The 25,131-nt window shown below is 35.3% G+C and overlaps 2 protein-coding genes across 2 annotated transcripts; both read right to left on the reverse strand.

Annotated features, from left to right (window-relative positions):
* Positions 1-4,093: 4,093 nt before the first annotated feature.
* LOC144237204 (olfactory receptor 6C2-like) lies at positions 4,094-5,029 on the reverse strand. The gene has a single exon (XM_077770880.1). It carries the CDS (start codon positions 5,027-5,029, stop codon positions 4,094-4,096), a length of 936 nt encoding a protein of 311 aa, XP_077627006.1.
* An 18,880-nt stretch (positions 5,030-23,909) lies between these two features.
* Positions 23,910-24,848, reverse strand: LOC144237202 (olfactory receptor 6C2-like). Its single transcript, XM_077770878.1, has one exon. It carries the CDS (start codon positions 24,846-24,848, stop codon positions 23,910-23,912), a length of 939 nt encoding a protein of 312 aa, XP_077627004.1.
* Between the last annotated feature and the right edge of the window lie 283 nt (positions 24,849-25,131).

The raw sequence follows: 25,131 nt of genomic DNA on the forward strand, positions 1-25,131 counted from the left end.
ATCAAATAATACCCTCTTTTGCTGCCTAGTTTAGTCTTATTCTATTAGATATTGTCACAGAGCTCTGCAGGTCAGTGACCCTGTATTTCCATTCTCAGATAAATGAAAATTAGTCCACCTTGCCCTTGACAGTAAGTGTTGCTGCTTGGCTTTTGATACTCTGAATCTTGTCATTGACAAACAGCAGGTTCCCTCACCCAAATCACTGATTTACAAAGAACAGTCATTATTAAGGTCCCAGTGATGCTGATGTTGCTTCTTCTAATAGAACATAACTTATTTGTTTTGTGGAGAGAATTTCTTTTGGCTTCCCACAGCTCGTATGTTCTCTCATTTTATTTGGCAAATCCAATCTAACATTCTTAACTTTTTGAGACTTTGGCACCATTTATAAACACTGTGTAAAGTCTCATTTACTGTAGGCTCCAACGTGTCCAAGCTTCCAGGAGTCAGACTAGCATTAGGTTAGGGCTAGCTCTAGGTGTTTTTGCCAGGATGTCAAATTATGAGTCCTTCAAGAGTGGCCCTATATCAGTAATCTCTGCCTCATTCAACATTTTATTTAACTGTTACTCAAGTCTAGTACTCTCATGGTCCACTCTTAGGTGTGTTATCTTGATTTCTGCAGTACACTTTAGCTATTTTGATGAATAATTATTTTCCTTCTGTAGAAGGGAAAGTACTTACATAGGAAGGCAATGTTGAAACTTGATCTTAGATATTGTAATAGAAGCCATGATTTGAGGTGAGGGCAGATTGTCAGAATCATCTTCCAATGCATTTGCTTCAGATGAGGACTATCTATCTATCTATCTATCTATCTATCTATCTATCTATCGAAACTGGCTCAGGTATATATATATTCCAAGTAGGAGAAGGCTGTTATTTTCTAGCAAGGGAGATTGGACCACTTCTTTAAGTCAGAGAGTGAAGGAGAATCTAGGGGTTCAAGATCCTTAAGCACAGTTACTCAGATATTTCCATCCTACTGTGGAAACTCAGGATTAGGGTAAAACACATGCTTCAGAATTCTTCCACTTGGAAGGTCAAGGGAGAATGATATTTTACACTAATTCATCTGAGTCATTTAATGAGTACTGCTCTTGAGGACTTTTAATTTTAGACACTTCTGGGCTGCCTCAAAGATGGGCACAATACACCTCTGAGGCCGGAAAACAGACCCTTGGCCCTATGTACCTTCTGGTAGTTGGAAGTCGGGAAGTCTGGCTGGTGCACATCACAGCAGGTAGGATTAGAAGATATGCATGGGGTATTGCAACATCTTCTGTGGGCCTCACCTAAGTACAAATGTATATGTGTACATGCAGGAGGGGGACATAGAATGTAAGCTGCAGTGAAACTCTGGCCAGAAGTGCCACTGGCTTTTAATTTATGCCATTTGCACATTGACTTGAGCAGGAATACAACTGCCTCCTGTGAGAGTTTATCTTGGAGAAATTTCTAAATCTTTCCTAGAAACCTTTGATTTATAGTTTATTATTATATATATTAGAATATATAAGCATATAGTCTGTATTTATATTATATATTCTCTCTATATTTGTATGTAAATATACATAGCAATATATACAAATATATTTATAATATAAACCTTATTTGAGAAGATGAAATAAACATGATAGTATAAGCAATTAAATGCTCAATCTCTTTCTATAATTTCTTAGTCTCTTTGTCTGGAGATAATGAAAGGTTTTCACATTTTGTTATGAATCATTAATATACAAGTAGGGGGCTATTTTCTCAATGTACTTACTGGTGTATTAGTTACAAAGAGAAAGGAGAACTCTTACTTTAAACTTTTTAAAGTTTTTAAACATCTCTTGTATAAGTAGAGCTGTTGAGTCACATACCTTAGGTTTAAATGTAGTCTCAACTAGCTCCCCAGTCTCAGTTACTTCATTTTAAACAATTAAGATGAAATTAATATCTACTTACATAGTCATAGTGGATATAAAATAAGATAATCCATTTAAAGTGCATAGCCCAAGGAAAGGTATAACATAAATACACAAAATATATTAGCTATTAACATTAGGATATATCTGTTTAGCTGTTTTGGACATTTTGAGGAGAATTAGGAGATTAAGCGAAGGTAAACCTGGAACTGAAAGCTCTAAGAACCCTAGAACAATGCTTGTAGTCCTAATTACTGTCCCACAACACCAGAATTCCTGTAGCTGCAGGATGGACCTGACCCCACAACATACTCAGAGAAGTTTCTAGCCCCTCTATGACTCTTGGCAGATCGGAGGATACCAGGAGGTTTCCATGTATTTTGTTGTTTTGATTTTCTTAATTTTTCCCTGAGAGCTTTCAGAGAATTCTAAAAGCCTACAAGCTTTTAGAAAGCTGAAAAAAAAACAAAAAAAACAAAAACCCAATAGCAAGAGTAAAGTGTTGAATTACTAAAAGTACTGCTTCATGCCAATAGGGAACTCAAGATTGTCAAATTAGGGTTTTTAGTAAAAGAGGCAAGTCAAGGAAATATGGGGAAATTGGAAAAGGAAGTCCAAGTTAGTGAAAAAGTTTGAGTCAAGAATATTTTAGAGCAAGGAGATCAAAAAAGATAGAAGAAATGATAGTGGAATCATTTGGCTATCAGAGAATGCTTCCTCTATTACGAGAAGCTCTCTGACAACACCAGACAGCTTTCTTCTCCCTACTGCCTGTCCTATCTACTTGATTGCCGTGTCTTGCTCTTGGTAGCAGTGTCGTCCTACAGTCATAACCACTTTATTATAATAATTCATAGTTAACTGAATATTCAATACTGTTTTAAATAAGGTTGGTGTTATGTTATAAGGCTTATCTTCATTCCAATCTCCATTTGTTAATACAATGAACTAAAAATTAAACTGTATTATTTTTTTTTGCTATAGTACATATTCAAACAAAATCATTGCTATTTTAGCAATGCAAATGTTGCATTAATGATGTATTATATTTACTGAGGCTTCTGTATATTTTGTGGGTTTAATTTTATTAATTTCATCCTGAGAACAACACACTTCCTTTGATTTGCTGTTGCTTGCTTGCTTGCTTAAGTTACGATATAAATTTGAAAAAACAATATGTGTTTCAGGTTTTTTTGGATGCTTATTGCATTAACAATAGTCATACTGATTCCTCAAACTTAGTTACCATTTTTGTCTTAAAAAATAACTTCTTAGCCCTTTTGAGAAGAGCTTTTATCACTTTGTTTAGGAAACTTATTTGTGATCTTACTAATTTCAACATTATAGATGAATTCTTCATGATCTCTATATAAATTTTATGAATTGCTGTTTTGGTTTCTTTTCATGTAAACTTTGTCTCATAATTCTTTGTTTTTAAAGTTTATTTTATTTATTCTGAGAAAGAGAGAGAGACAGAGAGAGAACATGCGAAGGGGAGGAGCAGAGAGAAAGGGAGAAAGAATCCCAAGCAGGCTGTGTGCTGTCAGTGCAGAGCCAGACATGGGGCTCTAACTCAAAAACCATGAGATCATGACCTAAGCTCAAATCAAGAGTTGGATGCTTAATGGGCTGAGCTGCCCAGGCACCCCTGTCCCAGAATTCTTAATAATGACACAGATTTATTTTTACATTTTGAGTATACATTTTTTCTGTGATATATGTTACATGTGGGCAGGATTATTGTTGATTTTGTTCTGTATTTTATTTCAGTTATTTAGCATGAATTAAGTGTCTTTAATGAATCAAGTCATTATTTGAGAAGGTATAGATAGAATAGTTAAAGTGAGCACTATTACTTAATTTTTAATTGCAAATCTAATATTTTATAATATTCATATTTTGTTCTTTAAAATTTTACTTCATTTTCCCTTTTTATAAGGCTGGATGTGATGTGATATTTTGTTCTTCATGGAAAACTATTAATAAAACATCAATACTAGACATTTACAAGAAGTGGCCTTACTAAGTAAGGGAAGTGCTGGATATAAGAAACATGTTGAAAGATTTAATTTGAACGGACTTCAGATTTGGAAGGAACAAATTATTTTAGGAACTTGATATATGCTTTGGGAAGCCAATCTCTTATGAAAACTTGAATCATCAACCTTAGCATTCCTTTATTTCTTGAAATATAAGGCAATTTTTTTGATTGAGTCATTGAATGCTTGTTTTACTTGCTTGTTTCTCAAAGTATAAATAAAGGGGTTCAACATAGGAGCGATGGAAGTAATTAACATTATTACACCCTTATTAATGGCCACTGATTCCTTTGCTGAAGGTTTGACATAGATGAAGATACAGCTACCATAAGCAATAGAAACTACAATCATATGGGAAGAACAGGTAGAAAAGGCTTTTTTCCTTTGCTGGGCAGAAGAAAATCTTACAACAGTCTTGATTATGGATATGTAGGAGAGAACCACACAAAGAAGTGTTGTGATGAAGGTCAACACAGCACAGACTATAACCATCTGCTCAATGACCCTTGTGTCTGAGCATGAAATCTTCAGGAAGGGAGATACATCACAGAGAAAGCTATCAATGACAGTTGAGTCACAGAATTCCAGATTTTGGCTCAAGCTAAATGGTGGGAGTATGATTAACAAGCCAGCCATCCAACAGCAAAGGATGAGCCTTTTACAAACTCTGCTGCTCATGATGTTGGTGTAATGCAGGGGTTTACATATGGCCACGTAACGGTCATAGGACATGGTACCCAGGAGAAAAAATTCAGTAACTCCAAAAAGATCAGTGAAAAATGCTTGAATGGCACAGGCACAGTAGGTGATAGTCTTGTCACCTGTTGATAGGTTATATAAGTATCTAGGAATACAAGCTGATGTGAATAAGATCTCTAAGAAGGAAAAATTTTGTAGGAAAAAGTACATTGGTGTTTTAAGGTGAGAATACACTAATGTAAGTGAGATGATAGCCAGATTCCCAGTTATACTTAATAAGTAGGTAAAAAATAGAAAAATTAAAAGTAGACCCTGAAGTTGTGGATCATCTGTTAGTCCCAGGAGAATGAATGTTGTTATTGTACAGTTTTTCATCTCTGATTTCTGATTTTTGTCCATTCTGCATGAAAAAGATCAGTTATTTTATTAGGATGTCAAAGTTTAGTAGTGATGGGGCTCCTGGGTGGCTCAGTCGGTTTAGTGTCTGACTTTGGCTCGGGTCATGATTTTGTGGTTTGTGAGTTTGAGCCCCGTGGCGGGCTCTGTGCTGACAGCTCAGAGCCTGGAGCCTGCTTCAGATTCTGTGTCTCCCTCTCTCTCTGCCCCTTCCCCATTCTCTCTCTCTCTCAAAAATAAATAAAAACCTTTAAAAAAAGTTTAGTAGTGATAAACAGGGACAAAGTCAAGCAGGTAACTGGTTCACTTGAGATTTGCTTTTCAATTTGGTGATTAATATTGTTAATATACTGGTGGACTTAGTTTGTAAATATCCTTGCAGTTTTTGAAGAGAAACTTTTTAAAGCTTTATTTATTTATTTATTGTAAGGGAGAGAAAGAAAGAGAGAGAGAGAGAGAGAGAGAGAATCCCAAGCAGGCTCTGCACCGTCTGCACAGGGCCTGACATGGGACTCGATCTCACGAACTGCAATCAAGAGTCAGACCGAGCCACCCAGGTGCCCCAAGGAGAAATTTCTTATAGATCAACTTACTTGGGCCACAATCCAATAATTTATGGATTCTGTATCTCCATTGAATTTTTACAAATTTATTTTAAAATTCTGTCTATATTCTGGATTGGTTTGATTGATAGTGCATTGTGATATCAATGTTAAAATTTTCTTTTAGTCCCATGCATTCTTCTCTATGTTTTAAAATATGTTTAAAAATTTGAGTATAGCAGACTGAGTAATTCCACTACTGGGTATTCAGAGGGAATAAAAGCACTAATTCAAAAAGATAAATGCACCTCTATGTTTATTGCAGCTTAATTTACAATAGCTAATATATGGAAGCAATCTAAGTGTCCATTGACAGATGAATGGATAAGGAAGATGTGGTATATATGTGCAATGGAATATTACACAGCCATTCTTCTCTGTTTTGAAGTTGAAATCTTAAAGTGCACTACCAGTATCGTATCTTTGCTGGTAGCTTGATCCTTGATAAAATACATTTACATAACAAGTAACTCGGGCTTGTTAGAGAGGCTCTCCAAAGCCCATTCATCAATTATAATTTTATGTTCAACCCCTATAGCAAAAGAGTATTTTTGTTGCATTGTATATAAAGTGTTTATACACTTTGGGAAGTATGTCTATGCATCAAATCCTCTGATTTTGAATAGAATCAGTATGTAACAATAATTCTGTCTGTATATGCAGTAGTGATCTCTTTTCTGAAATCCAGGTGTATATAGCCACACATATCTCATATTGAACACATGCAAAGTTGGTTTCATGGACTCTGTATCTCTATCCTTTTCATCCAATGTGTTTCCTCTAATAAAGCTAATTGATTATAATAATTGAACTCACACAATATGCCAAGTGTTATGTAATAACTTCATAGGAAGCACCTATCTGGACTAAATGGACCTTTAATCCTTTCCCTTCTTCTACTTTATCTTCCTTTACATTTCTTGAATTCACCTTAAGAACACTGATTTTTCTTTGATTCCCAACTTACACATTATTTCTTTTGGGAAGTCTTTAGAAACCTGGCAGCTGTGTTGAATCCCCCAGCCTCCATTTATGCACCACTGCTAAATAATGCTTATTTCTATCAAGGTTCTTACCGCCGTAAGGTAAATCTGTTGAGATTATGAATTCTGTGTTTTGTCTTGTTTTGTTTTGTTTTGTTTGCATTGAAGTGGAGTGTTGGCTACTGAATTAAGTCGTACCACAAAACTGCCACATTCTCCTCTAGTATTTATTACTAAAGAGATAACTGGCTTCTCTTTCTTGCCTTACCTACTTGCAAATAGTATTTGAAACTCTATTTTGTTTCTTTGAGATATCTCTCATTAAGATAATCAAATAATAGGTCAACCTTGCAATACTACATTTCAGTTAATAGCTTCTTCATAGTTTGTTTCCCTGTTATTATGAATTAATTACAATAGCAACCAATTAAATATTTTCAATGTCTTTAGGGCTTACTGTTTTTGTTATATCAGTGAATGAAAATGTATTTTTCCAGGAGACTCCAATAGTTACAAGAATGGATTCAATGCAATGATTAAAATATTTTCTTCTTACCAGGGTGGGCACAGGGATAACTCCATCTATATGTCCAATTCTCACAATTATGCCACTATCTCAGAGAAGTGTCATTTGCTAGGCTCTTGGTTTTCTTGACAGCTGGAACTCTGTAGGGTCACACAGGGAACAACTGCAGTGGATCACATTAGATATAGTGAAGACCCACTTAAGGAATCTACTTACTCCCTTTGAGTCCCATTTCTTCAGCTAACAGATAACAAATGCTTCATTATGGCATTAAACTAAACTGTGCATACTTTGAAAAAAGTATTAGAGGTTCTAGGAATACGGTAAAATAATTGATTCTGAAGTCTGATTGATATATTTTTGCTTTATCTTTCAAATATTTTACATTTAAAATGTCTGTAGGGATCTGAAATGACTCTTTAGTTTGAAAGTGTAGCATATGATGCTGTTGCATGACAATCAATAATATGACATTTAATGACCTTTTCTAAACATTTATTTTACTTATTTTTATTATTATTATTATTTTTATTAGAGAGAAGGAGGGGAACCCAAGGGAGGGAGAGAGAATCCTAAGCAGGCTCCACCCTCAACATGGAGCCCGATGTGGGGCTTGATCTCATGGTCCTGGGATCATGACCTGTTCTGAAATCGTGTGTCAGATGCTCAACCGACTGAGCCACCAAGGCACCTCTTGAGGACCTTTCTAATTACTGCTATTAATGATTCTAATGTATGCAGTGTTAGTTTTTTCATGCTTTAAAAGTTACTCATAGTGTGTGTTCACTGTGAAACCACAAAAATTGTTAAAAATACAAATTGGAAATGAATGTGCAGTTGAGACTTGTATGTGAACTTATGGTCACTCTTGCCATGCACCTGTAGCCTTGGGAATCTATGGTGTTTCTTATCTGCAATGTAGTGCAAATGCATACCCTCAGTGGCTTTTCTGTCATTATATGTCTGGGCAATGTTTCCTTTATTATTCTCCAATATTTATCATTATTGGAATGAAAAGCTTTGTCAAAGTGAATAATTATAGGAATAATCTCTTTGGGACAAAAATCTAATGTTTACAATTCTCTGGGCTGAACTTTGAAGAATGGTTTACCACAGCACACTTTATCAAATGTTGGCAAGAGAATCACATCATGTTTGTATTTTACTAATTCATAATTCAAAAGTTTAGGGGCACCTGGGCGGCTCAGTCGGTTAAGCGTCAGACTTCGGCTCAGATCATGATCTCATGGTTCATGAGTTTGAGCCCTGCATCGGCTCTGTGCTAGCAGCTCAGAGCCTGGAGCCTGCTTCGGATTCTGTATCTCCCTCTTTCTCTGACCCTCCTCCACTAATGCTCTGTCTCTGTCTCTCTCAAAAATAAATACACATTGAAAAAGTTCAATGGTATAGGTTTAAAAAGTAGGATAATATAATTTTTGCCTTACTGTCAATTTTGACCAAAGTAAATAAAATTAACAAGTTACCCATTAAAAAAATTCTCTGGGCTGAGAGGTTATTACACTACCAATATGACATTTATGATCTATAATTAAGTTGAAAGATCAGAAGGTCTTTTTAAACATAGGCTTAAAAGGTACTAATGCATCTTCTATGTATTGAAATGGTAAAAACAACAAAACCATTGACAATAATCAGTAATGATTACGTCCTGAGAGAAAAGAGTAAGGAATCAATAATGTCTGCTATGGACTGCCAGAATAAAACTTTACAGTATCAGTCTAGCTGGTTTTTATTTTCATACATTCATAAGACAGTTGAAAATAAGATCTCTCATTTGTTCTTTATCTGTCTTTATTATATGAATAATCTATAAATTAGAAAAATTTTGTCCACTAGTAAAAAGGGGAAAAGAATGTAAAATGTTATAACAGAGATGGCAAATGTTTTGGAACATATGGCTTTAGATTTTTCTTCTGAAAGTGGACCTATATATTATAAAAATCACAGAAACGTAAATATTAAATACAGAACTTGTACAACTGAATATGTAATTTGTCATATATTATTTATCTTGAAATGTCTCGGGTTTATTTGTATAATCTTTGTATTAAATCTTTTTTTATGTTTATTTCTGAGGGAAAGAGAGAGAGAGCAGAGAGAGAGAGAGAGAAGGGGAGGATTAGAGAGAGAGAGGGATATACAGAATATGAAACAGGCTCCAGGCTCTGAGTTAGCTGTCAGCACAGAGCCCGACGCGGGGCTCGAACCCATGAACCGTGAAATCATGACCTGAGCTGAAGTCAGATGCTTAACTGACTGAGCCACCCAGGCGCCCCTGTATAATCTCTTTGATACATTAATCATGACATTCAAACCAAGGAACAAAATGGTACTTGGGTTCTTTTTCCTGTCTTAGGCAAATATATAATTTTTCCTTCATTATTTTGATTTATATATCCCTTCAAGTCATCTTTCAGTAACATATTAGCGTGTTTAAGGACTTTGTGATCTGAGTTTGTGCAATAGTTCTTCCATAATTCTTTCTTAGTAATGACTAATAAACTACATTATAATCTCAAGTGTTTTAAATACTGAATCAGTGTCTATAGGGTTTGAGATTAGTTTATATCAATGAATGGAAAATAATTTTCCCTGGAGGTTCTTATTGTATTGGACTGTGAATAGTTTCCCTTTCTTTCTTTAAAATCTTTCCTTCCTTTAGATTTGGGAGCAAGGTCAGATACCAAATGTGTCTAGTACCTGTAAAACCCCAGAGTATACTATCACTCTGATGGAGAAGAACTTTCTGGAGAGCTGTGACATTCTCAGGGATTGTAGGTACACACCAGAGATAACTAAGTAGATCAAATCAAGATGCATGGAAGGTTTATTTTTATAGCCCATGTAGCCTTCTGTCAATCCCTTTTCCTGAGCTCTTAAGTACTTAGTGCAGTATGCACAAATACATCCCAGACCACACAGGGCAGCATCGTTTGTTCTAAAATATCCATCTTTTCTTTTAGTTCTTAAAGCTGTCCTTTTGTGCAAAATACTAAGAGACAAAGTTTGAGAAAATTATTGAAACCAATTGTAACTGTTGTTTTTGTTTTTTTTCTATATGTCTTTCAGAGAGTTTAAAAAAATTAAGGGTGAAGAGACCATTTATTTTATCATTCACTTTTAGCTAGTGAGTCATGTTTTGAGGTAATTTTTTCATATAAACCTACATTGCTTTCACTTTGAAGTGGAGGGTGGATTCATGTTGGATAATAGTCAGGAAACCATGTCGATAACACTCATTATACACTATTTTTGCTAAGCTATCTATCCAAAGGTATTGCTTTCTACATTTTGAAAATACAACTATGATATTAAACTTAATCCTTTTTATAATATTTCAAATAGCTATATACATCACTAATTTTTATAAGTCAAAGTTGTTCTTGATCTAATTTCTCTAAAAGAAAAGTACGTGAAATCACAACTGTTATACTTACTGTTCTGAGAGTCAGTGATAGCTTTCACTGGATGTTTAACAATAATTTTCCTGCTGATTACTAGGAAGAGTAGACTTTGTTAGCAGAAGCTTATGTTTGGACTTCTGGCCACTTTTGCTCAGGGACCAGCCCTCCCATTACAGGCCCTGTGGAATGTCTGTGATCTCTGAGATTTTCATCTCTAACACATTGCCAAGTTTTTCTTGTTAACGGCTTCATCTCATTTTAGAGCTCTTAAGGTTGAAAATGATACAGTATTCAAAGGTTTTTGGAATTTGTGGAGCTCTTTCCAGTTTTGAAAGTATTGATATTCTGACTCTCAAAAATAAATAAACATTGAAAAGGTTCAATGTTACAGGTTTAAAAAGTAGGATAATATAAGTAGGGTGAGAGGTTTTTTACATTAAGAAGATTAACAATGGTTTTATTTGCCAAAGCTAAAGAGAAATGAATAAACACAAGGGACCTTGGTGACCCATTTCAAAAAATCACTAAGGAATCTTCTGTGTAATTAACTTGGCAGAAATTCTGAAGGATGTAGCTGTGAGGACAGTGTCCTCAGAGAAACGAAGATGCAACAATAGCATTCAATAGAGCCCAATACACGGCATTAAAATCAGATGGTAGAGTACATTTCTGTCTTTCCTACATATGTTCCACATCTCTTGTGGCTGATATAAGTTCTGCAGGACTTAGTTTTCTCTCTTATCACACATCTTAATTAAAAAAGGTAAAAAACTGAGATAATCTTAAGAAAATATGTGAATAATCACAAATCTAGTGATAACTACTCTATGTACTAATGTACTATGTACTAATGTTCTTACTATGAATCCTAATGTTTTCAATGTTTCCTATGCACAAATGTCAACATTTTACATAAAAATACAACACTATATAAAATTTCTTACATGATTTTTTTTAATGTTTTTTTTTAAATTTATTTTTAGGAGAGAGAGAGAGACAGCGTGAGCAGGGGAGGGTCAGAGAGAGAGGGAGTCACAGGCTGAAACAGGCTCCAGGCTCTGAGCTGGCAGTCAGCACAGAGCCCGACGCGGGGCTCGAACCCACGAACTGCGAGATCATGACCTAAGCGAAAGTCGGACGCTTAACCGACTAAGCCACCCAGGCGCCCCATAAATTTCTTACATGATTTTTATAACTACTTTTGTCACACAAACAACACAAAACTATTTCAAATCACTAGTTTATAGATCATGAACCACCTTTAAAAAATATTTTTTTTATTGAAGTGTCGTTGATGTATAATGTTGTATTAGTTTCAGGTGTACAGAATAGTGATGAATCATCATTTTTGATGACTTTGTAATATCCACAGTTCAGGATTTCATTAGTTTTTCATGTCATTCCTAACTTTTGAAAATTTGTCTGCAAGTATTCATTATCAAATAAATAGATATAAATAAATAAATTGTATGCTTGTATTAACTATTTTTCAGAAATTTATTTTTTTGGGAGATTATCCTTCTATAAATATTTTTGCAAACTTATAGTTTTAGAATGTTAGAAATAAGGTGTCTTCACATTCCAAGGCTTTTATATAATAGTATCAGAATTCTCTCCAAAAGGCCATATTGATCTCTCTATCCAATTTTAATTGGTAAGAGTGCTGCTCCTATGGCAACACTCAGTTAAACACTGTGGTTTATAATTTTTAAGTCAATAAAAACTTCTAATATATGTTGACAATATTTTTTCTCTTAATATCAGTCTTCAAATTTATTTATTTGTATTGTTTTTAAAAATTACAGTAAAACTCCCTTGTAGTTTCAGCTATTTTATAATTTGTACTTAGAAAACGTCTTCTGTATTAATCAAATTGTTATTTACATTCCTTCCAACAGAAAAAGAAGTTTGCTTTTACTCTTAGTTTCCTGAGAGTTTTATTGACAATAAATTTAAATGTTATCAAATATTCCATATTCACTGAGATAATAAAATAAAATTTCTACTTTAATATTTATTATTAGTTTAATTTATTTAAATATTTTTATTATTAATAAAATGTAAATTATATATTTTAAAATGTAAAACAAATATATTCTTAGAACAAAATTTAAAAAATATTTTTTTGTGATAAGAACGCTTAACAGTAGATCTATAGTGTTGGCAAATTTTTAAGCATTCAATATAGTACTGTTAACTAGAGACATTATGCGGTACCCCAGATCTCTAGGATCTATTCTTCTTGCATCTGTGAGATCCAGTTGTTCTATAGCATTGTTTAAGTGCACTGCTTCCTTATTGATTTTCTGTCTGGATATTCTGTCATTGTTAAAGATAGGGCATTGGAAGTCTATTACTCTTATTGTATTGCTATTTCTCCCTTTGGATCTGTTAATGTTTGCTTTATATATTTAGGTGTTCTGATGTTGGGTGCATATATAATTGTTATGTATTCCTGTTGATTGACCCTTTATCATTATACAATGACCTTTGTGTCTTGTGACAGTTTTCAACTTAGTCTCCTTGGCACTATGCTTGGGTACAGTGAACCGTTCTTTTATCCTTTCCAGTGTGTCTTGTTTCTGTCCATCACTAGCATGCTGTAACCTTTCACCTGAAATCTGCATCTCTTAATGATATTTTCATCTGTGGATAGTTGTTAAATCTATATTTCTGTGGGGGGATGAGGACTGGGGCCTTTTTTAATTCTAATCCAAATTTGTGTGTAAATTTTAGTGTAATATAGTTTTCAGTCTTCAGCCCATTTCTTAATTGGATTTGTTGTTTTTTGGGCAGTGTTGAGTTTGATAAGTTCTTTATAAATTTTGGATACTAATCCTTTATCAGATATGCAATTTGCAGTATCTTCTCCCATTCCATAGGCTGCCTTTTTTAAAAAGTTTATTTATTTATTTTCAGGAGGGGGAGGAGCAGAGAGAGAGGGAGAGAGAATCTCAAGCAGGCTCTGCACTATCAGTACAGACCTCCACGTAGGGCTCAATCTCATGGACTGTGAGATCATGACCTGATCCAAAATCAAGAGTCAGATGCCTAACTGACTGAGCTACCGTGGTGCACCAAGTAGGGTGATTTTTAGTTTTATTGACTGTTTCTTTTACTGTGCAGAAGCTTTTTTATATTGATTAAGTCTTAATAGTTAATTTTTGCTTTTGTTTCCCTTGATGTCTAGTAAGAAGTTGCTCTGGCCAAGGTCAAAGAGGTTGCTGCCTCTTTTCTCCTCTAGGATTTTGATGATTTCCTGTTTTACATTTAGGTCTTTCATCCATTTTAAATTTATTTTTGTGTGTGATGTAAGAAAGTGTCCCAGTTTCATTCTTCTGCGTGTTGCTGTCCAGTTTTCCATTTGCTGAACAGGCTGTCTTTTTTTCTATTGGATATTTTTTCCTGCTTTGTTGAAGATGAATTGACCATATAATTGTGGGTCCATTTCTGGGTTTTCTATTTTTTTCTATTGATCTATGTGTTTTTGTGCTAGTACCATACTGTCTTGATGACTACAGCTTTGTAATACAGCTTGAAGTCTGTATCATGATGCCTCCAGCTTTGGTTTTCTTTTTCAGAGTCTCTTGTGGTTCCATAGAAATTTTAGCATTGTTTGTTCTAGCTCTATGAAAAATATTGGATAAATTTTGATGGGGATTACATTAAATGTGCAGGTTGATCTGGGTAATATAGACATTTTAATGTTTGTTCCTCCAATCCATGAGCATGGAATGTCTTTCCATTTCTTTGTGTCCCTTTCAATTTCTTTCATAAATGTTTTATAGTTTTCAAAGTACAAATTCTTTTACTTCTTTGGTTAAATTTATCCCTAGGTATCTTATTGTTGTTGGTACAATTGTAAATGGAATTGACACCTTGATTTCTTTTCATTTTTGGTTTCATTATTGGGGTATTGAAATGCATCTGATTTCTGTGCATTGATTTCACATCCTGCGACTTTGCTGTATTCATGTATGAGTTCTAGTAATTTTTTGTTAGAATATTTTGGATTTTTCTACATAGAGTATCATGTCATCTATGAATAGTGAAAATTTGACTTCTTTGCCAATTTGGATGCCTTTTATTTCTTATTGTGATTGCTAAGGCTAAGACTTCCAGTGCTATGTTAAATAGTAATGGTGAGAGTGGACATCCCTGTCTTGTTCCTGACCTTAGAGGGAAAGCTCTCAGTTTTTCCCCGTTGAGGATAATAATAACTGTGGGTCTTTCATATATGGCCTTTGATGTTGAGGTATGTTCCATCTATCCCTACTTTGTTAAGGGGTTTTATCAACAGTGGATGCTATATTTTGTTAAATGCTTTTTCTGAATCTATTGACAGGATCATATGGTTCTCTCTCTTTTTTTTTTTTAGTGTTTAATTTACATCCAAGTTAGTTAGCATATGGTGCAATAATGAGTAATGAGTTCAGGAGTAGATTCCTTAATGCCCTTACCCATTTAGGCCATCCCCCCTCCCACAATCCCTCCAGCAACCCTCTGTTTGTTTTCTATATTTAAGAGGCTTTTATGTTTTGTCCCCCTCCTTTATATTATTTTTGCTTCCCTTCCCTTATGTTCCTCTGTTTTGTATCTTAAAGTCCTCATATGAGTGAAGTCATATGATATTTGTTTTTCTCTGACAGACTAATTTTTAACTCTCCTATTTTGAATGACACAGCCTTGCTGGATAAAGGATTCTTGACTGCATATTTTTCTGATTCAGCACTTTAAATATATCCTGCCACTCCTCTCTGGCCTGCCAAATTTCTGTGGATAGGTCCCCTGCAAACCGGATCTGTCTTCCCTTGTAGCTTAAGGACTTTTTACCCCCCTTGGTGCTTTCATGATTCTTTCCTTGCCTGAGTGTTTTATGAATTTGACTATGATATGCCTTGTTGATGGTCGGTTTTTGTTGAATCTAATGGAAGTCCTATGTGCTCCCTGGATTTTGATATCTGTTTCTTTCCCCAGGTTAGGAATGTTTTCTGCTGTGATTTGTTCACATAAATTTTCTACCCTTTTTCTTTCTGTTTATCCTCTGGGACCCCTATGATTCTGATGTTATTCCTTTTTAATGAGTCACTGAGTTCTCTAAATTTTATTTCATGCTTTTGCCTTAGTCTTCTTTTTTTCTGCCTCATTATTGCCTATAAATTTGTTTTCTATATCACTAAGTTGCTGCTCTGCCTCATCCATATTTTCTACCATGGCATCCATTCGAGATTGCAGCTCAGTCATAGCATTTTTTATTTCATTCTGACTAACTTTTACTTTATGTCCACAGAAGGGGATTCTAATCTATTTTCAACCTCAGCTAGTATTCTTATCATCATGATTATAAATTCTGGTTCAGATATCTTGCTTGAATCTGTTTTGATTAAGTGGCTGTCGTTTCTTCTTTTTCTTTTGGGGTGAATTCCTTTGTTTCATCATTTTGGAGGAAGAAAAGGAATTAATAAAGTTAAAAAGGTTAAAATTGAAAATTAAAAACAACACAAATTAAAAAATAAAGGATGCTAGATCCTAGGTGTGTTTTGGTCTGGTTGTTGAAAGAAACTTGACATATTAGAGAAAAAGGGGAAAGATAAGAGAGAAAAAAAGAAAAAAGGAAACGTTTAAAAGTTTGAACAAAATGAATACAATAAAATGAAATGATGAAAGTAAAATAGAATTTTAAAAATTTACATTCTTATCCATAAAATTGTTTCTGTTTATGATTAATTGTTTTATGTATTTAGGTGCTCCCATATTTGGTGCATAGACATTTATAATTGTTAGCTCTTCCTGATGGATAGACCCTGTAATTATTATATAATACCCTTCTCCATCCCTTGTTACCTTTAAAGTCCAGTTTGTCTTATATAATTATGGCTACTGCAGCTTTCTTTTGACTTCTAGTAGCATATCTCTCCATCCCCTTACTTTCAATCTGAAAGTGTCCTCAGGTCTAAAATGAGTCTCTTGTAGACAGCAAATAGGTGGATTTTTTTTTTAAATCCATTCTGGTACCCTCTGTCTTTTGATTGGAGCATTTAGTCCATTTACATTCAGTGTTATTATTGAAATATATGGGTTTAGAGTCATTGTGTTCTTTGTAGGATTCATGCTTGTGGTGGTGTCTCTGGTAACTTGTGTTCCTTGCAACATTTCCCTCATAGAGTCCCCCTCAGGATTTCTTGTAGGCCTGGTTTAGTGATGATGAATTCTTTCAATTTTTGTTTATTTGGGAAGACTTTTATCTTTCCTTCTATTCTGAATGACAGGCTTGCTGGACAGAGGATTCTTGGCTGCTTATTTTTTCTGTACATCACATTGAAGATTTCCTGCCATTCCTTTCTGGGCCATCAAGTTTCAGTAGATAGGTCTGTAACTATTCTTACAGATCTCCCTTTGTATGTTAGGGCTCTTTTATCCCTGGCCGCTTTCAGAATTCTCTCTTTGTCCTTATATTTTGCCAGTTTCACTATGATATGTTGTGCAGATGATCGATTCAAGTTACGTCTGAGGGGAGTTCTCTGTGCTGCTTGGATTTTAATGTTTGTTTCCTTCCCCAGATTGGGGAAGTTCTCAGCTATTGGGACCTCATCAAGATAAAAAGCTTCTGCATGGCAAGGGAAACAATCAATAAAACTAATAGGCAACCAACGGAATGGGAAAAGATAGTTGCAAATGACATATCAGATAAAGGGCTAGTATCCAAAAATCTATAAGGAATTCACCAAACTTCACACCCAAAAAACAAATAATCCAGTGAAGACATGGGCAGAAGACATGAACAGACACTTCTCCAAAGAGGACCTCCAGATGGCCAACAGACACATGAAACAATGCTCAGTCACTCATCATCAGGGAAATACAAATCAAAACCACACTAAGATACCACCCCACACTGGTCAGAGTAGCTAAAATGAACAAATCAGAGAACTCTAGGTGCTGGCGAGGATGTGGAGAAATGGGCACCCTCCTACACTGTTGGTGGGAATATAAACTGGTGCAGCCCCTCTGGAAAACAGTGTGGAGTTTCCTCAAAAAATTAACAATAGAACTCCCCTATGACCCAGCAATAGCACTGCTAAGAATTTACCCAAGGGATACAGGAGTGCTGATGCACAGGGGTACATGTACCTCAATGTTCATAGCAGCAATTTCCACAATAGCCAAAACATGGAAAGAGCCTAAGTGTCCATCAACAGATGAATGGATCAAGAAGATGTGGTTTATCTATACGATGGAATACTACATGGCAATGAGAAACAATGAAATCTGGCCATGTGTAGCAACATGGATGGAACTTGAGGGTGTTATGCTAAGTGAAATAAATCAGGCAGAGAAGGATAGATACCATATGTTTTCCTTATAAGTGGAACAGGAGAAACTTAGCAGAGGACCATGGGGAAGGGGAGTGGGGAAAAAATAGTTGGGGAGAGGGAAGGAGGCAAACCATGAAAGACTCTTGAATGCTTAGAACAAACTGAGGGCTGATGGAGGCAGGGGAGAGGGGATGGAGGGTGATGGGCATGAAGGAGGGCACTTGTTGGGATGAGCACTGGGTGTTATATGGAAACCAATTTGACAATAAACTGTGAAAGGACAAAAAATAAAGTTTGGCTAACTTAAAAAACTTAAAGAAAAATCTTTTTAATAAAAATGGAAAATAAATTTTTTTCTCTTTCTGTATTCAAGAATAAGAAAGGAAAAAGAAAAAAAATTGAATAAAGGACCAGTGATCAGAATGAAGTATAATTGTAATTACATCTGGTTTCCCATAGAAGTCAAGCTATGAAGCACTTTACAGTATGTAAGCAGGGGGGTCTGAGACTTGTGCTTCTTAAGAGTGCTGTTGGGTCAGTTGGGTAGGGTTTAGTGTAACGGCTCCATTTTCCACTAGATGGCGCTGCTTAGCTTACTGGGGTGGATTGCTGTGATGCTTATAGGCTTGTATGCGCATTCGCGGGAGAGGTGAAAATGGCGTCACCAGCTACCCAGTCTCCAGTATTGGAACTCTGTGCTCTCTGCCGCTGGCAATCAAACACCCGTCCTTTGTGTTTGACTTCCGCCCACTCCTGGCTTCTGCACTGTCATGACCAAGCTGTCAGGCTGCCAGGCATCACCTCCATCCTGAGTTTTACCTCAGCTGGGGCTATGTTTCCCAACCCCTCACTTCTGAGAGACTGCGGCTTTGACCCGCTCAGACCTTTTGGGGGAGGGTCTTGCTGAGCAATAGCGGGCCAGGTACCTGCCAACCTCAGTAATGTTTGTGAGACTGCAGCCGATGCCTAGGGCCTATGGCTGGGTGCCAGCCCGCTCTAGAAAAAGTTCACATGATTTTTGTAGCAGCAGCGCTTTAGGGCTTATGGAAAATCACAACACACATCTGGCGCCAGGCTTTCCCCTTAACGCCCTTGTTCCAGCACCAGTGAATGTGGGTGTTCTCTGGGTCTGCTGGGACCTTTGCCTGTGGGGTGGCCATACAGCCTCTAGCAAATGTCCTCCCACAGGGGAACGGCCTCTCCGCAAGAGGCCTGAGGACCCCTTGGATCTCCCTCTCTGCTCCTGGGGATTCACCCTTCCCGCCAGACCACCACCAGGTAATGGGCTGCAGAGTTTCAGACTCTGCACTCCCCCTGTTTATAGTCTTAATCGAATTGAAACCATCCCCTTTCTCCTTTTTTTTGTTCTGTCCCTGGGGCTGTTTCTACTTTTCTGCTTTCTCTCTAGCTGCTTTTTTTGGGGGGGGGGGTGCTTTTCCTGTACTCTTCCCCCATCTCTGTCCTCTTTACACCAGCAAATACAGCTCCCTGCCCTCTGTGGCTTCTCTCTCCCCCAGTTCACTTTCCCGCACCGTATACCTGCTAAGTTCTGTGGTTCAGGTTGTGCAGATTGTTGTGTTAATCCTCAAATCAGTTTTCTAGGTGTGCATGATGGTTTAGTGATTGTCTGGCTGCATTTCAGAGATGAGAGATGCAAAACAAAACTTCCATGCTGTTCTGCCATCTCAGTCCCTCCTCAGGATCATATGGTTTTTGTTCTTTCTTTTATTAATGTGGTGTATCAAGTTAATTGATTTGTGGATATTGAACCATCCCTGCAGCCAGGAATAAATCCCACTTGATAATGGTGAATAATTCTTTTAATGTACTATTGGATTTGATTTGCTGGTATCTTGTTGTGAATTTTTGCATCCATGTCATCAGGGATATTGGCCTGTAATTCTCCTTTTTAGTGTGGTCTTTATTTGGTTTTTGTATCAGAGTAATGCTGGGCTTGTAGAATGAGTTTGGAAGTTTTCCTCTGAATTCTATGTTTTGGAATAGTTTGAGAAGAGTAGATATTAACTTTTCCTAAATGTCTGGTAGAATTCCCGTGGGAAGCCATCTGGTTTTGGGCATTTGTTTGTTGGGAGATGTTTGATTACTGATTCAGTTTCCTTGGTATTAATGAGTCTGTTCACATTTTCTATTTCTTCCTGTTTCAGTTTTGGTAGTTTGCATGTTTCTAGGAATTTTTCCATTTCTTTCAGTTTTACCAGTTTGTTGGCATGTAATTTTTCATAATCTCTTATAATTGTTTGTATTTCTGTGGTGTTGTTATCTTTCATCTTTCATTCATGATTTTATGTATTTGGGTCCTTGATCTTTTCTTTTTGATGAGTCTGGCAAGGGGTTTATCAATTTTATTAATTCTTTCAAAGAACCAGCTCTTAGTTTTGTTGATGTGTTCAACTAGTGTTTTATGTTTTGGCATGTTTGTTTCTATATCATTTATAATTGCTCTAATTTTTATTATTTCTCTACTTTCCTGGCTTTAGGGTTATTTGGTGTTCCTTTTCTAGACCCTTTAGGTATAATGTTAGGTTATATATTTAGGACCTTTCTTGCTTCTTGAAATAGGCCTGAATTACAATATACTTCCATCTTATGGTTGCTCTTGCTGCATCCCAAAGGTTTTGGACTATGGTGTTTTCATTTTCATTTGCTTCCTTGTATGTTTTTTAAAAATTTATTCTTTAATTTCCAGGTCAAGCCATTCATTCTTTAGTAGTATGTTCTTTAACCTCCATATATTTGTCATCTTTCTAAATATTTTCTTGTTGTTGACTTTAAGTTTCATAGCATTGTGGTCTGAAAATATGCATGGTATGATCTCAATCTTTTTGTATTTGTAGGGGCTTATTTTTGACCCAGTATGTGATCTATTCTGGAGAATGTTCCATGTGCACTTGAAAAAGAATGTGTATTCTGCTGCTTTAGGATGAAATGTTCTGAATATTTGTGTTAAGTGAGATCTCCTTCTAATGTCATTCTCTCTGGCTTGGTTTTTCTCAGAAGAAATTGTAATGTATCATGATGTATTATTGTTTTCATATATTGTTTGTTTCAATTTGCTAATTTATTGATGCTTCACTTAGAATTGTTGTGTCTATCATCATGATAGATATTGTCTAGTACGTTTTCTTTCTTTTAATATTCCCACCAGGCTTTCAGATCAGATTATTCTGGGCTTTTAAAATGAATGTGTTTTGCTTTTTTCCCCCCAGTTTTTGAGAAGCTTGTGTGAAATTGGTGATATTTGGAGTAATCTGCTTGGAATGCCATTGGGGTTGGCATTTACATTATGGGAAAATTTTTCTTGACAGATGCATTTGCTTTTTACAGATATAGAAATACGAGTATTTGATTAATCATGTGTCATTTTTGGTGAGTTGTGATCTTCTAGGAGAGTTTTTGCTCAAATACATGTAAAAACTCATTGGCCTACATGGTTGAGAATGTCACCTCATTTCTTCTTAGTATCTCTAGAATCTGTAGTGATATACATGATAATATTTGGAACTTTGTAAAAAATAAAATGCATATGTGTGTTTATTTATGGACTCTCTTTTCTGTTCCATTTATTATTGATCTTGATGAAATATTATCTTGGTTATTATAGCTTCATAAATCTTGAATTTAGGGAGTTTTGTTCTCCAGTATTCATTTTAAAACTGTTCTAGATATTCTACATCCTTTACCTTTGTGTATAAATTTTAGAATAAGGTTGTCAAGTTTTATAGAAAAATCTTCTGAGATTTTGACAGGAATAATATTGAATTTTATAGAAAAATTTGGGGAAAGTTGACATCTTAGCAATAGGAAATCTTGCAATCTGTGAACATGATATATTTATCCATTTTTAGGTCTCCTTTAATTTATCAGACCCAAGTTTTGTATTCTTATGTACAAATCTTGCATGTATTTTGTGAGATTAATCCCTCAGTACTTATATATATATATATTTTTAAATTTTTTAATGTTTTCTTTATTTCTGAGAGAGAGAGAGAGACAGCGTGAGCAGGGGAGGGTCAGAGAGAGAGGGAGATACAGAATCTGAAACAGGCTCCAGGCTCTGAGCTAGCTGTCAGCACAGAGCCCGACGTGGAGCTCGAACCCACGAACCATGAGATCATGACCTGAGCCAAAGTCGGATGCTTAACCGACTGAGCCACCCAGGCACCCCCAGTATTTATTTTTAAGTAAATTGTCTATGATATTATTTTATAATTATAATTTTTGACTGTTTGTTGCTAGTATATAGAAAGAAAACTAATTTTTGTATATTGTTTCTAAATTCACTTATTAGTTCTAGTAGTTGTTAAAGAGTTTTTACAACATTTTCTACAAAGACAACAATGTAGTCTGCAAATAAAGATAAGGTATTCCTTTCTTCTTGTCCATTCTGGTAGCTTAATTTTTTCCCCCTGCTTTATTTCATGAGCTAAAATGTTAGAGATACATAGACTAAGGACATTATTATCTTGTCTGTTATCTTAGAATGAAAGCATTCTATTTTTCAATATTTTATTATTAGCAAAGCCAATATATGAATTCTTGTCTCACTTTGGTTATATTTCTTTATTTTTCTAGATTCATGAAGCAAATAAAATATCATTTATATCCTTTACATATTTGATATATTTGATATGTTCAGTAAAATGTCCATTATGGTTATAACTTGTCAGACAATATTTGTGACAGTGCTAGATAGTGCTAGATAGTGACAAGACTGAGGACATAAATATTTATCATTAATTTATCATATTTCTTGACTTTTCCCCCCACCTGCTTCCTTGCCCAATCACATTTCTTTTTAGTAATAAATAAGTGACTTCAAAAAGTAGAGATATAAATACAGATTAAGACCTAGCCAAATTTATTTTCTACAGTATTTGGTCCTTTGTCTTTAATTAGATGTGTCTATAAACTACATCCATCAGTAACTCTTGAACCAAAAAGATGGCATATTGTTATAGATGGTGGTAGGCTTTTAGTTTCAGGGATTCTAAACACTTTTGGGAATCTTAAGGAGGAATTAGACTACTCTCTTTGTTTTTTACCTACAAATAGTCTACTAGATTATAAACTATTATATAGATTATAAAGATAGTGTTCAAGTTTATAGATTTAATACATACTTTCATTAAAAGAGATAAAAACATTAGAGATTTTAATGTCAAAACAAACTAACAGGAGTTTAATGTGAGAAAGAATTTTAATGTTGATATTTTTCTGATGTGAAATAATCAATATTATAAGAGGAGATTCCAGGGATGACTGAAGAAGTTTGAATAAATGTCCAGTGTTTCTCATGATCATGTAAGTATATTGAAGTATATTTGTTTTTCAAAGCCTCAAATTATTTATTAATCTAAAACTTTGATGTGACTTTTTTTCTAGCAAGGACTCAAACATTAAGAAGAATTTTGGACAGATCTGGATAGGCATAGAGAAAATATCCAAAATATTCTGAATATTTGTCCATTTTAGACTGTTGCTTGTTTGGCCAACCTCAATCATCAATATTTTTTGGCAGGATTATGATAGGGCTTGGTTCTGCTGAATTGTTCATAACCTAAAATATCAATATGTGTGTATGCCTGAGGCAGTGGCAGATAGATTCAGAGTATAACTTCCTTATGGTAGAGCAGTGTCAATTTGTTCTGAACACATCCCTCACAAATTAGCTACTAATTTGGTTTTCTATCCTTTAAAAATTTTGCAATATTTTGTAGTTTTGGTTAAATTGGATAGAAGGTATAGTAATTGATATACTTCTTACAAACATAAAGTCATGTTTACTTTTTAAGGGATGTTATCTCAATAGAGGTTCATTTATGAGAAGAGTAAAGAATGAACTGAAATTTGGGCCTTAGGGCATTTTGGGGAAGATAACTTGAATTAGTGCACAGGTAAAGAAGACAAAATGAGTTGTTAGCTTAAAGAACTATGTTTAGGAGACTCTGATCTTTTGAAAACTTGATTCCTAGATTTCAGCATTCTCTTACTTCTTTGAGGGTAATGCAATTCTTTTGAATGAGTCACTGAAAGCTTGTCTCACTTGTTTGTTTCTCAGAGTGTAAATGAATGGGTTCAACATGGGAGCTATGGACGTCATTAGCACTGTCACACTCTTATTAATAGCCACTGATTCCTTTGCTGAAGGTTTAACATAGATAAAGATACAGCTTCCATATGTGATGGAAACAACAATCATGTGAGAAGAACAGGTGGAAAAGGCCCTTTTTCTTTGCTGGACAGAGGGGAATCGTAGAATGGTCTTGATAATGTAGATATAGGACAGAACAACACACAGAAGGGTTGTGATGAAGGCCAACACAGCACAGGTTATCACCATCTGTTCTAAAAGCCAGGTGTCTGAGCATGAAATCTTCAAGATAGGAGATGAATCACAGAAGAAATAATCAATGACATTCGAGTCACAGAATTCTAGATTTACTATCATAATAAGTGGTGGGAGTATGATCAACACACCAGCTGTCCAGCAGCAGAGGACAAACCTTCCACAAACTTTGTTGTTCATGATGGTTACATAATGCAGGGGTTTGCAGATGGCTACATAGCGATCATAAGACATGATGGCCAAAAGATAAAATTCTGTTACCCCAAATGTGTCAATAAAAAACACTTGAATGACACAAATGTTGTAAGTTATTGATCTGTCACCTGTTGCTATGTTGTATAAGTATCTAGGAATACAAGCAGATGTAAATGAAATTTCTAATAAGGCAAAATTCTGTAGGAAAAAGTACATGGGTGTTTTAAGGTGGGAGTCAACCAAAGTGAGGAATATAATGGTCAGATTCCCAGTTATACTTAGCATGTAAGTGAGAAACAGAAACATAAAAACTGGAATCTGAAGTTGAGGGTCATCTGTCAGTCCGAGGAGAATGAAGGTTGTTATTGTCTGGTTTCTCATCATTGACCTCCAGTTTCTTCATTATTTTCAAGAAGAGTTCAGAGAGATTCCAAATAAATAGAGTGGTATCAAAGGCAAGTGGTACAATGCCCTATTTTGTTAGGGTGTAGAGAGTCCCACTTTGTTGCTCCCACTTCTATAATCAAAACAAACCAGATTCATAACAAAATCATAGTATTAAAAAATCTCAGAGACCTGAAGATCCAAAAACACCTAAATGAAAGAAACTACATAAAATAAGACATCCTTCATAGGAGAGAAAAGACTCTCAACTAAGGCAGAAAGG

The sequence above is a fragment of the Crocuta crocuta genome, unplaced genomic scaffold, assembly GCF_008692635.1.
Source record: "Crocuta crocuta isolate KB4526 unplaced genomic scaffold, BGI_CrCroc_1.0 scaffold1280, whole genome shotgun sequence".
Taxonomy (NCBI): domain Eukaryota; kingdom Metazoa; phylum Chordata; class Mammalia; order Carnivora; family Hyaenidae; genus Crocuta; species Crocuta crocuta.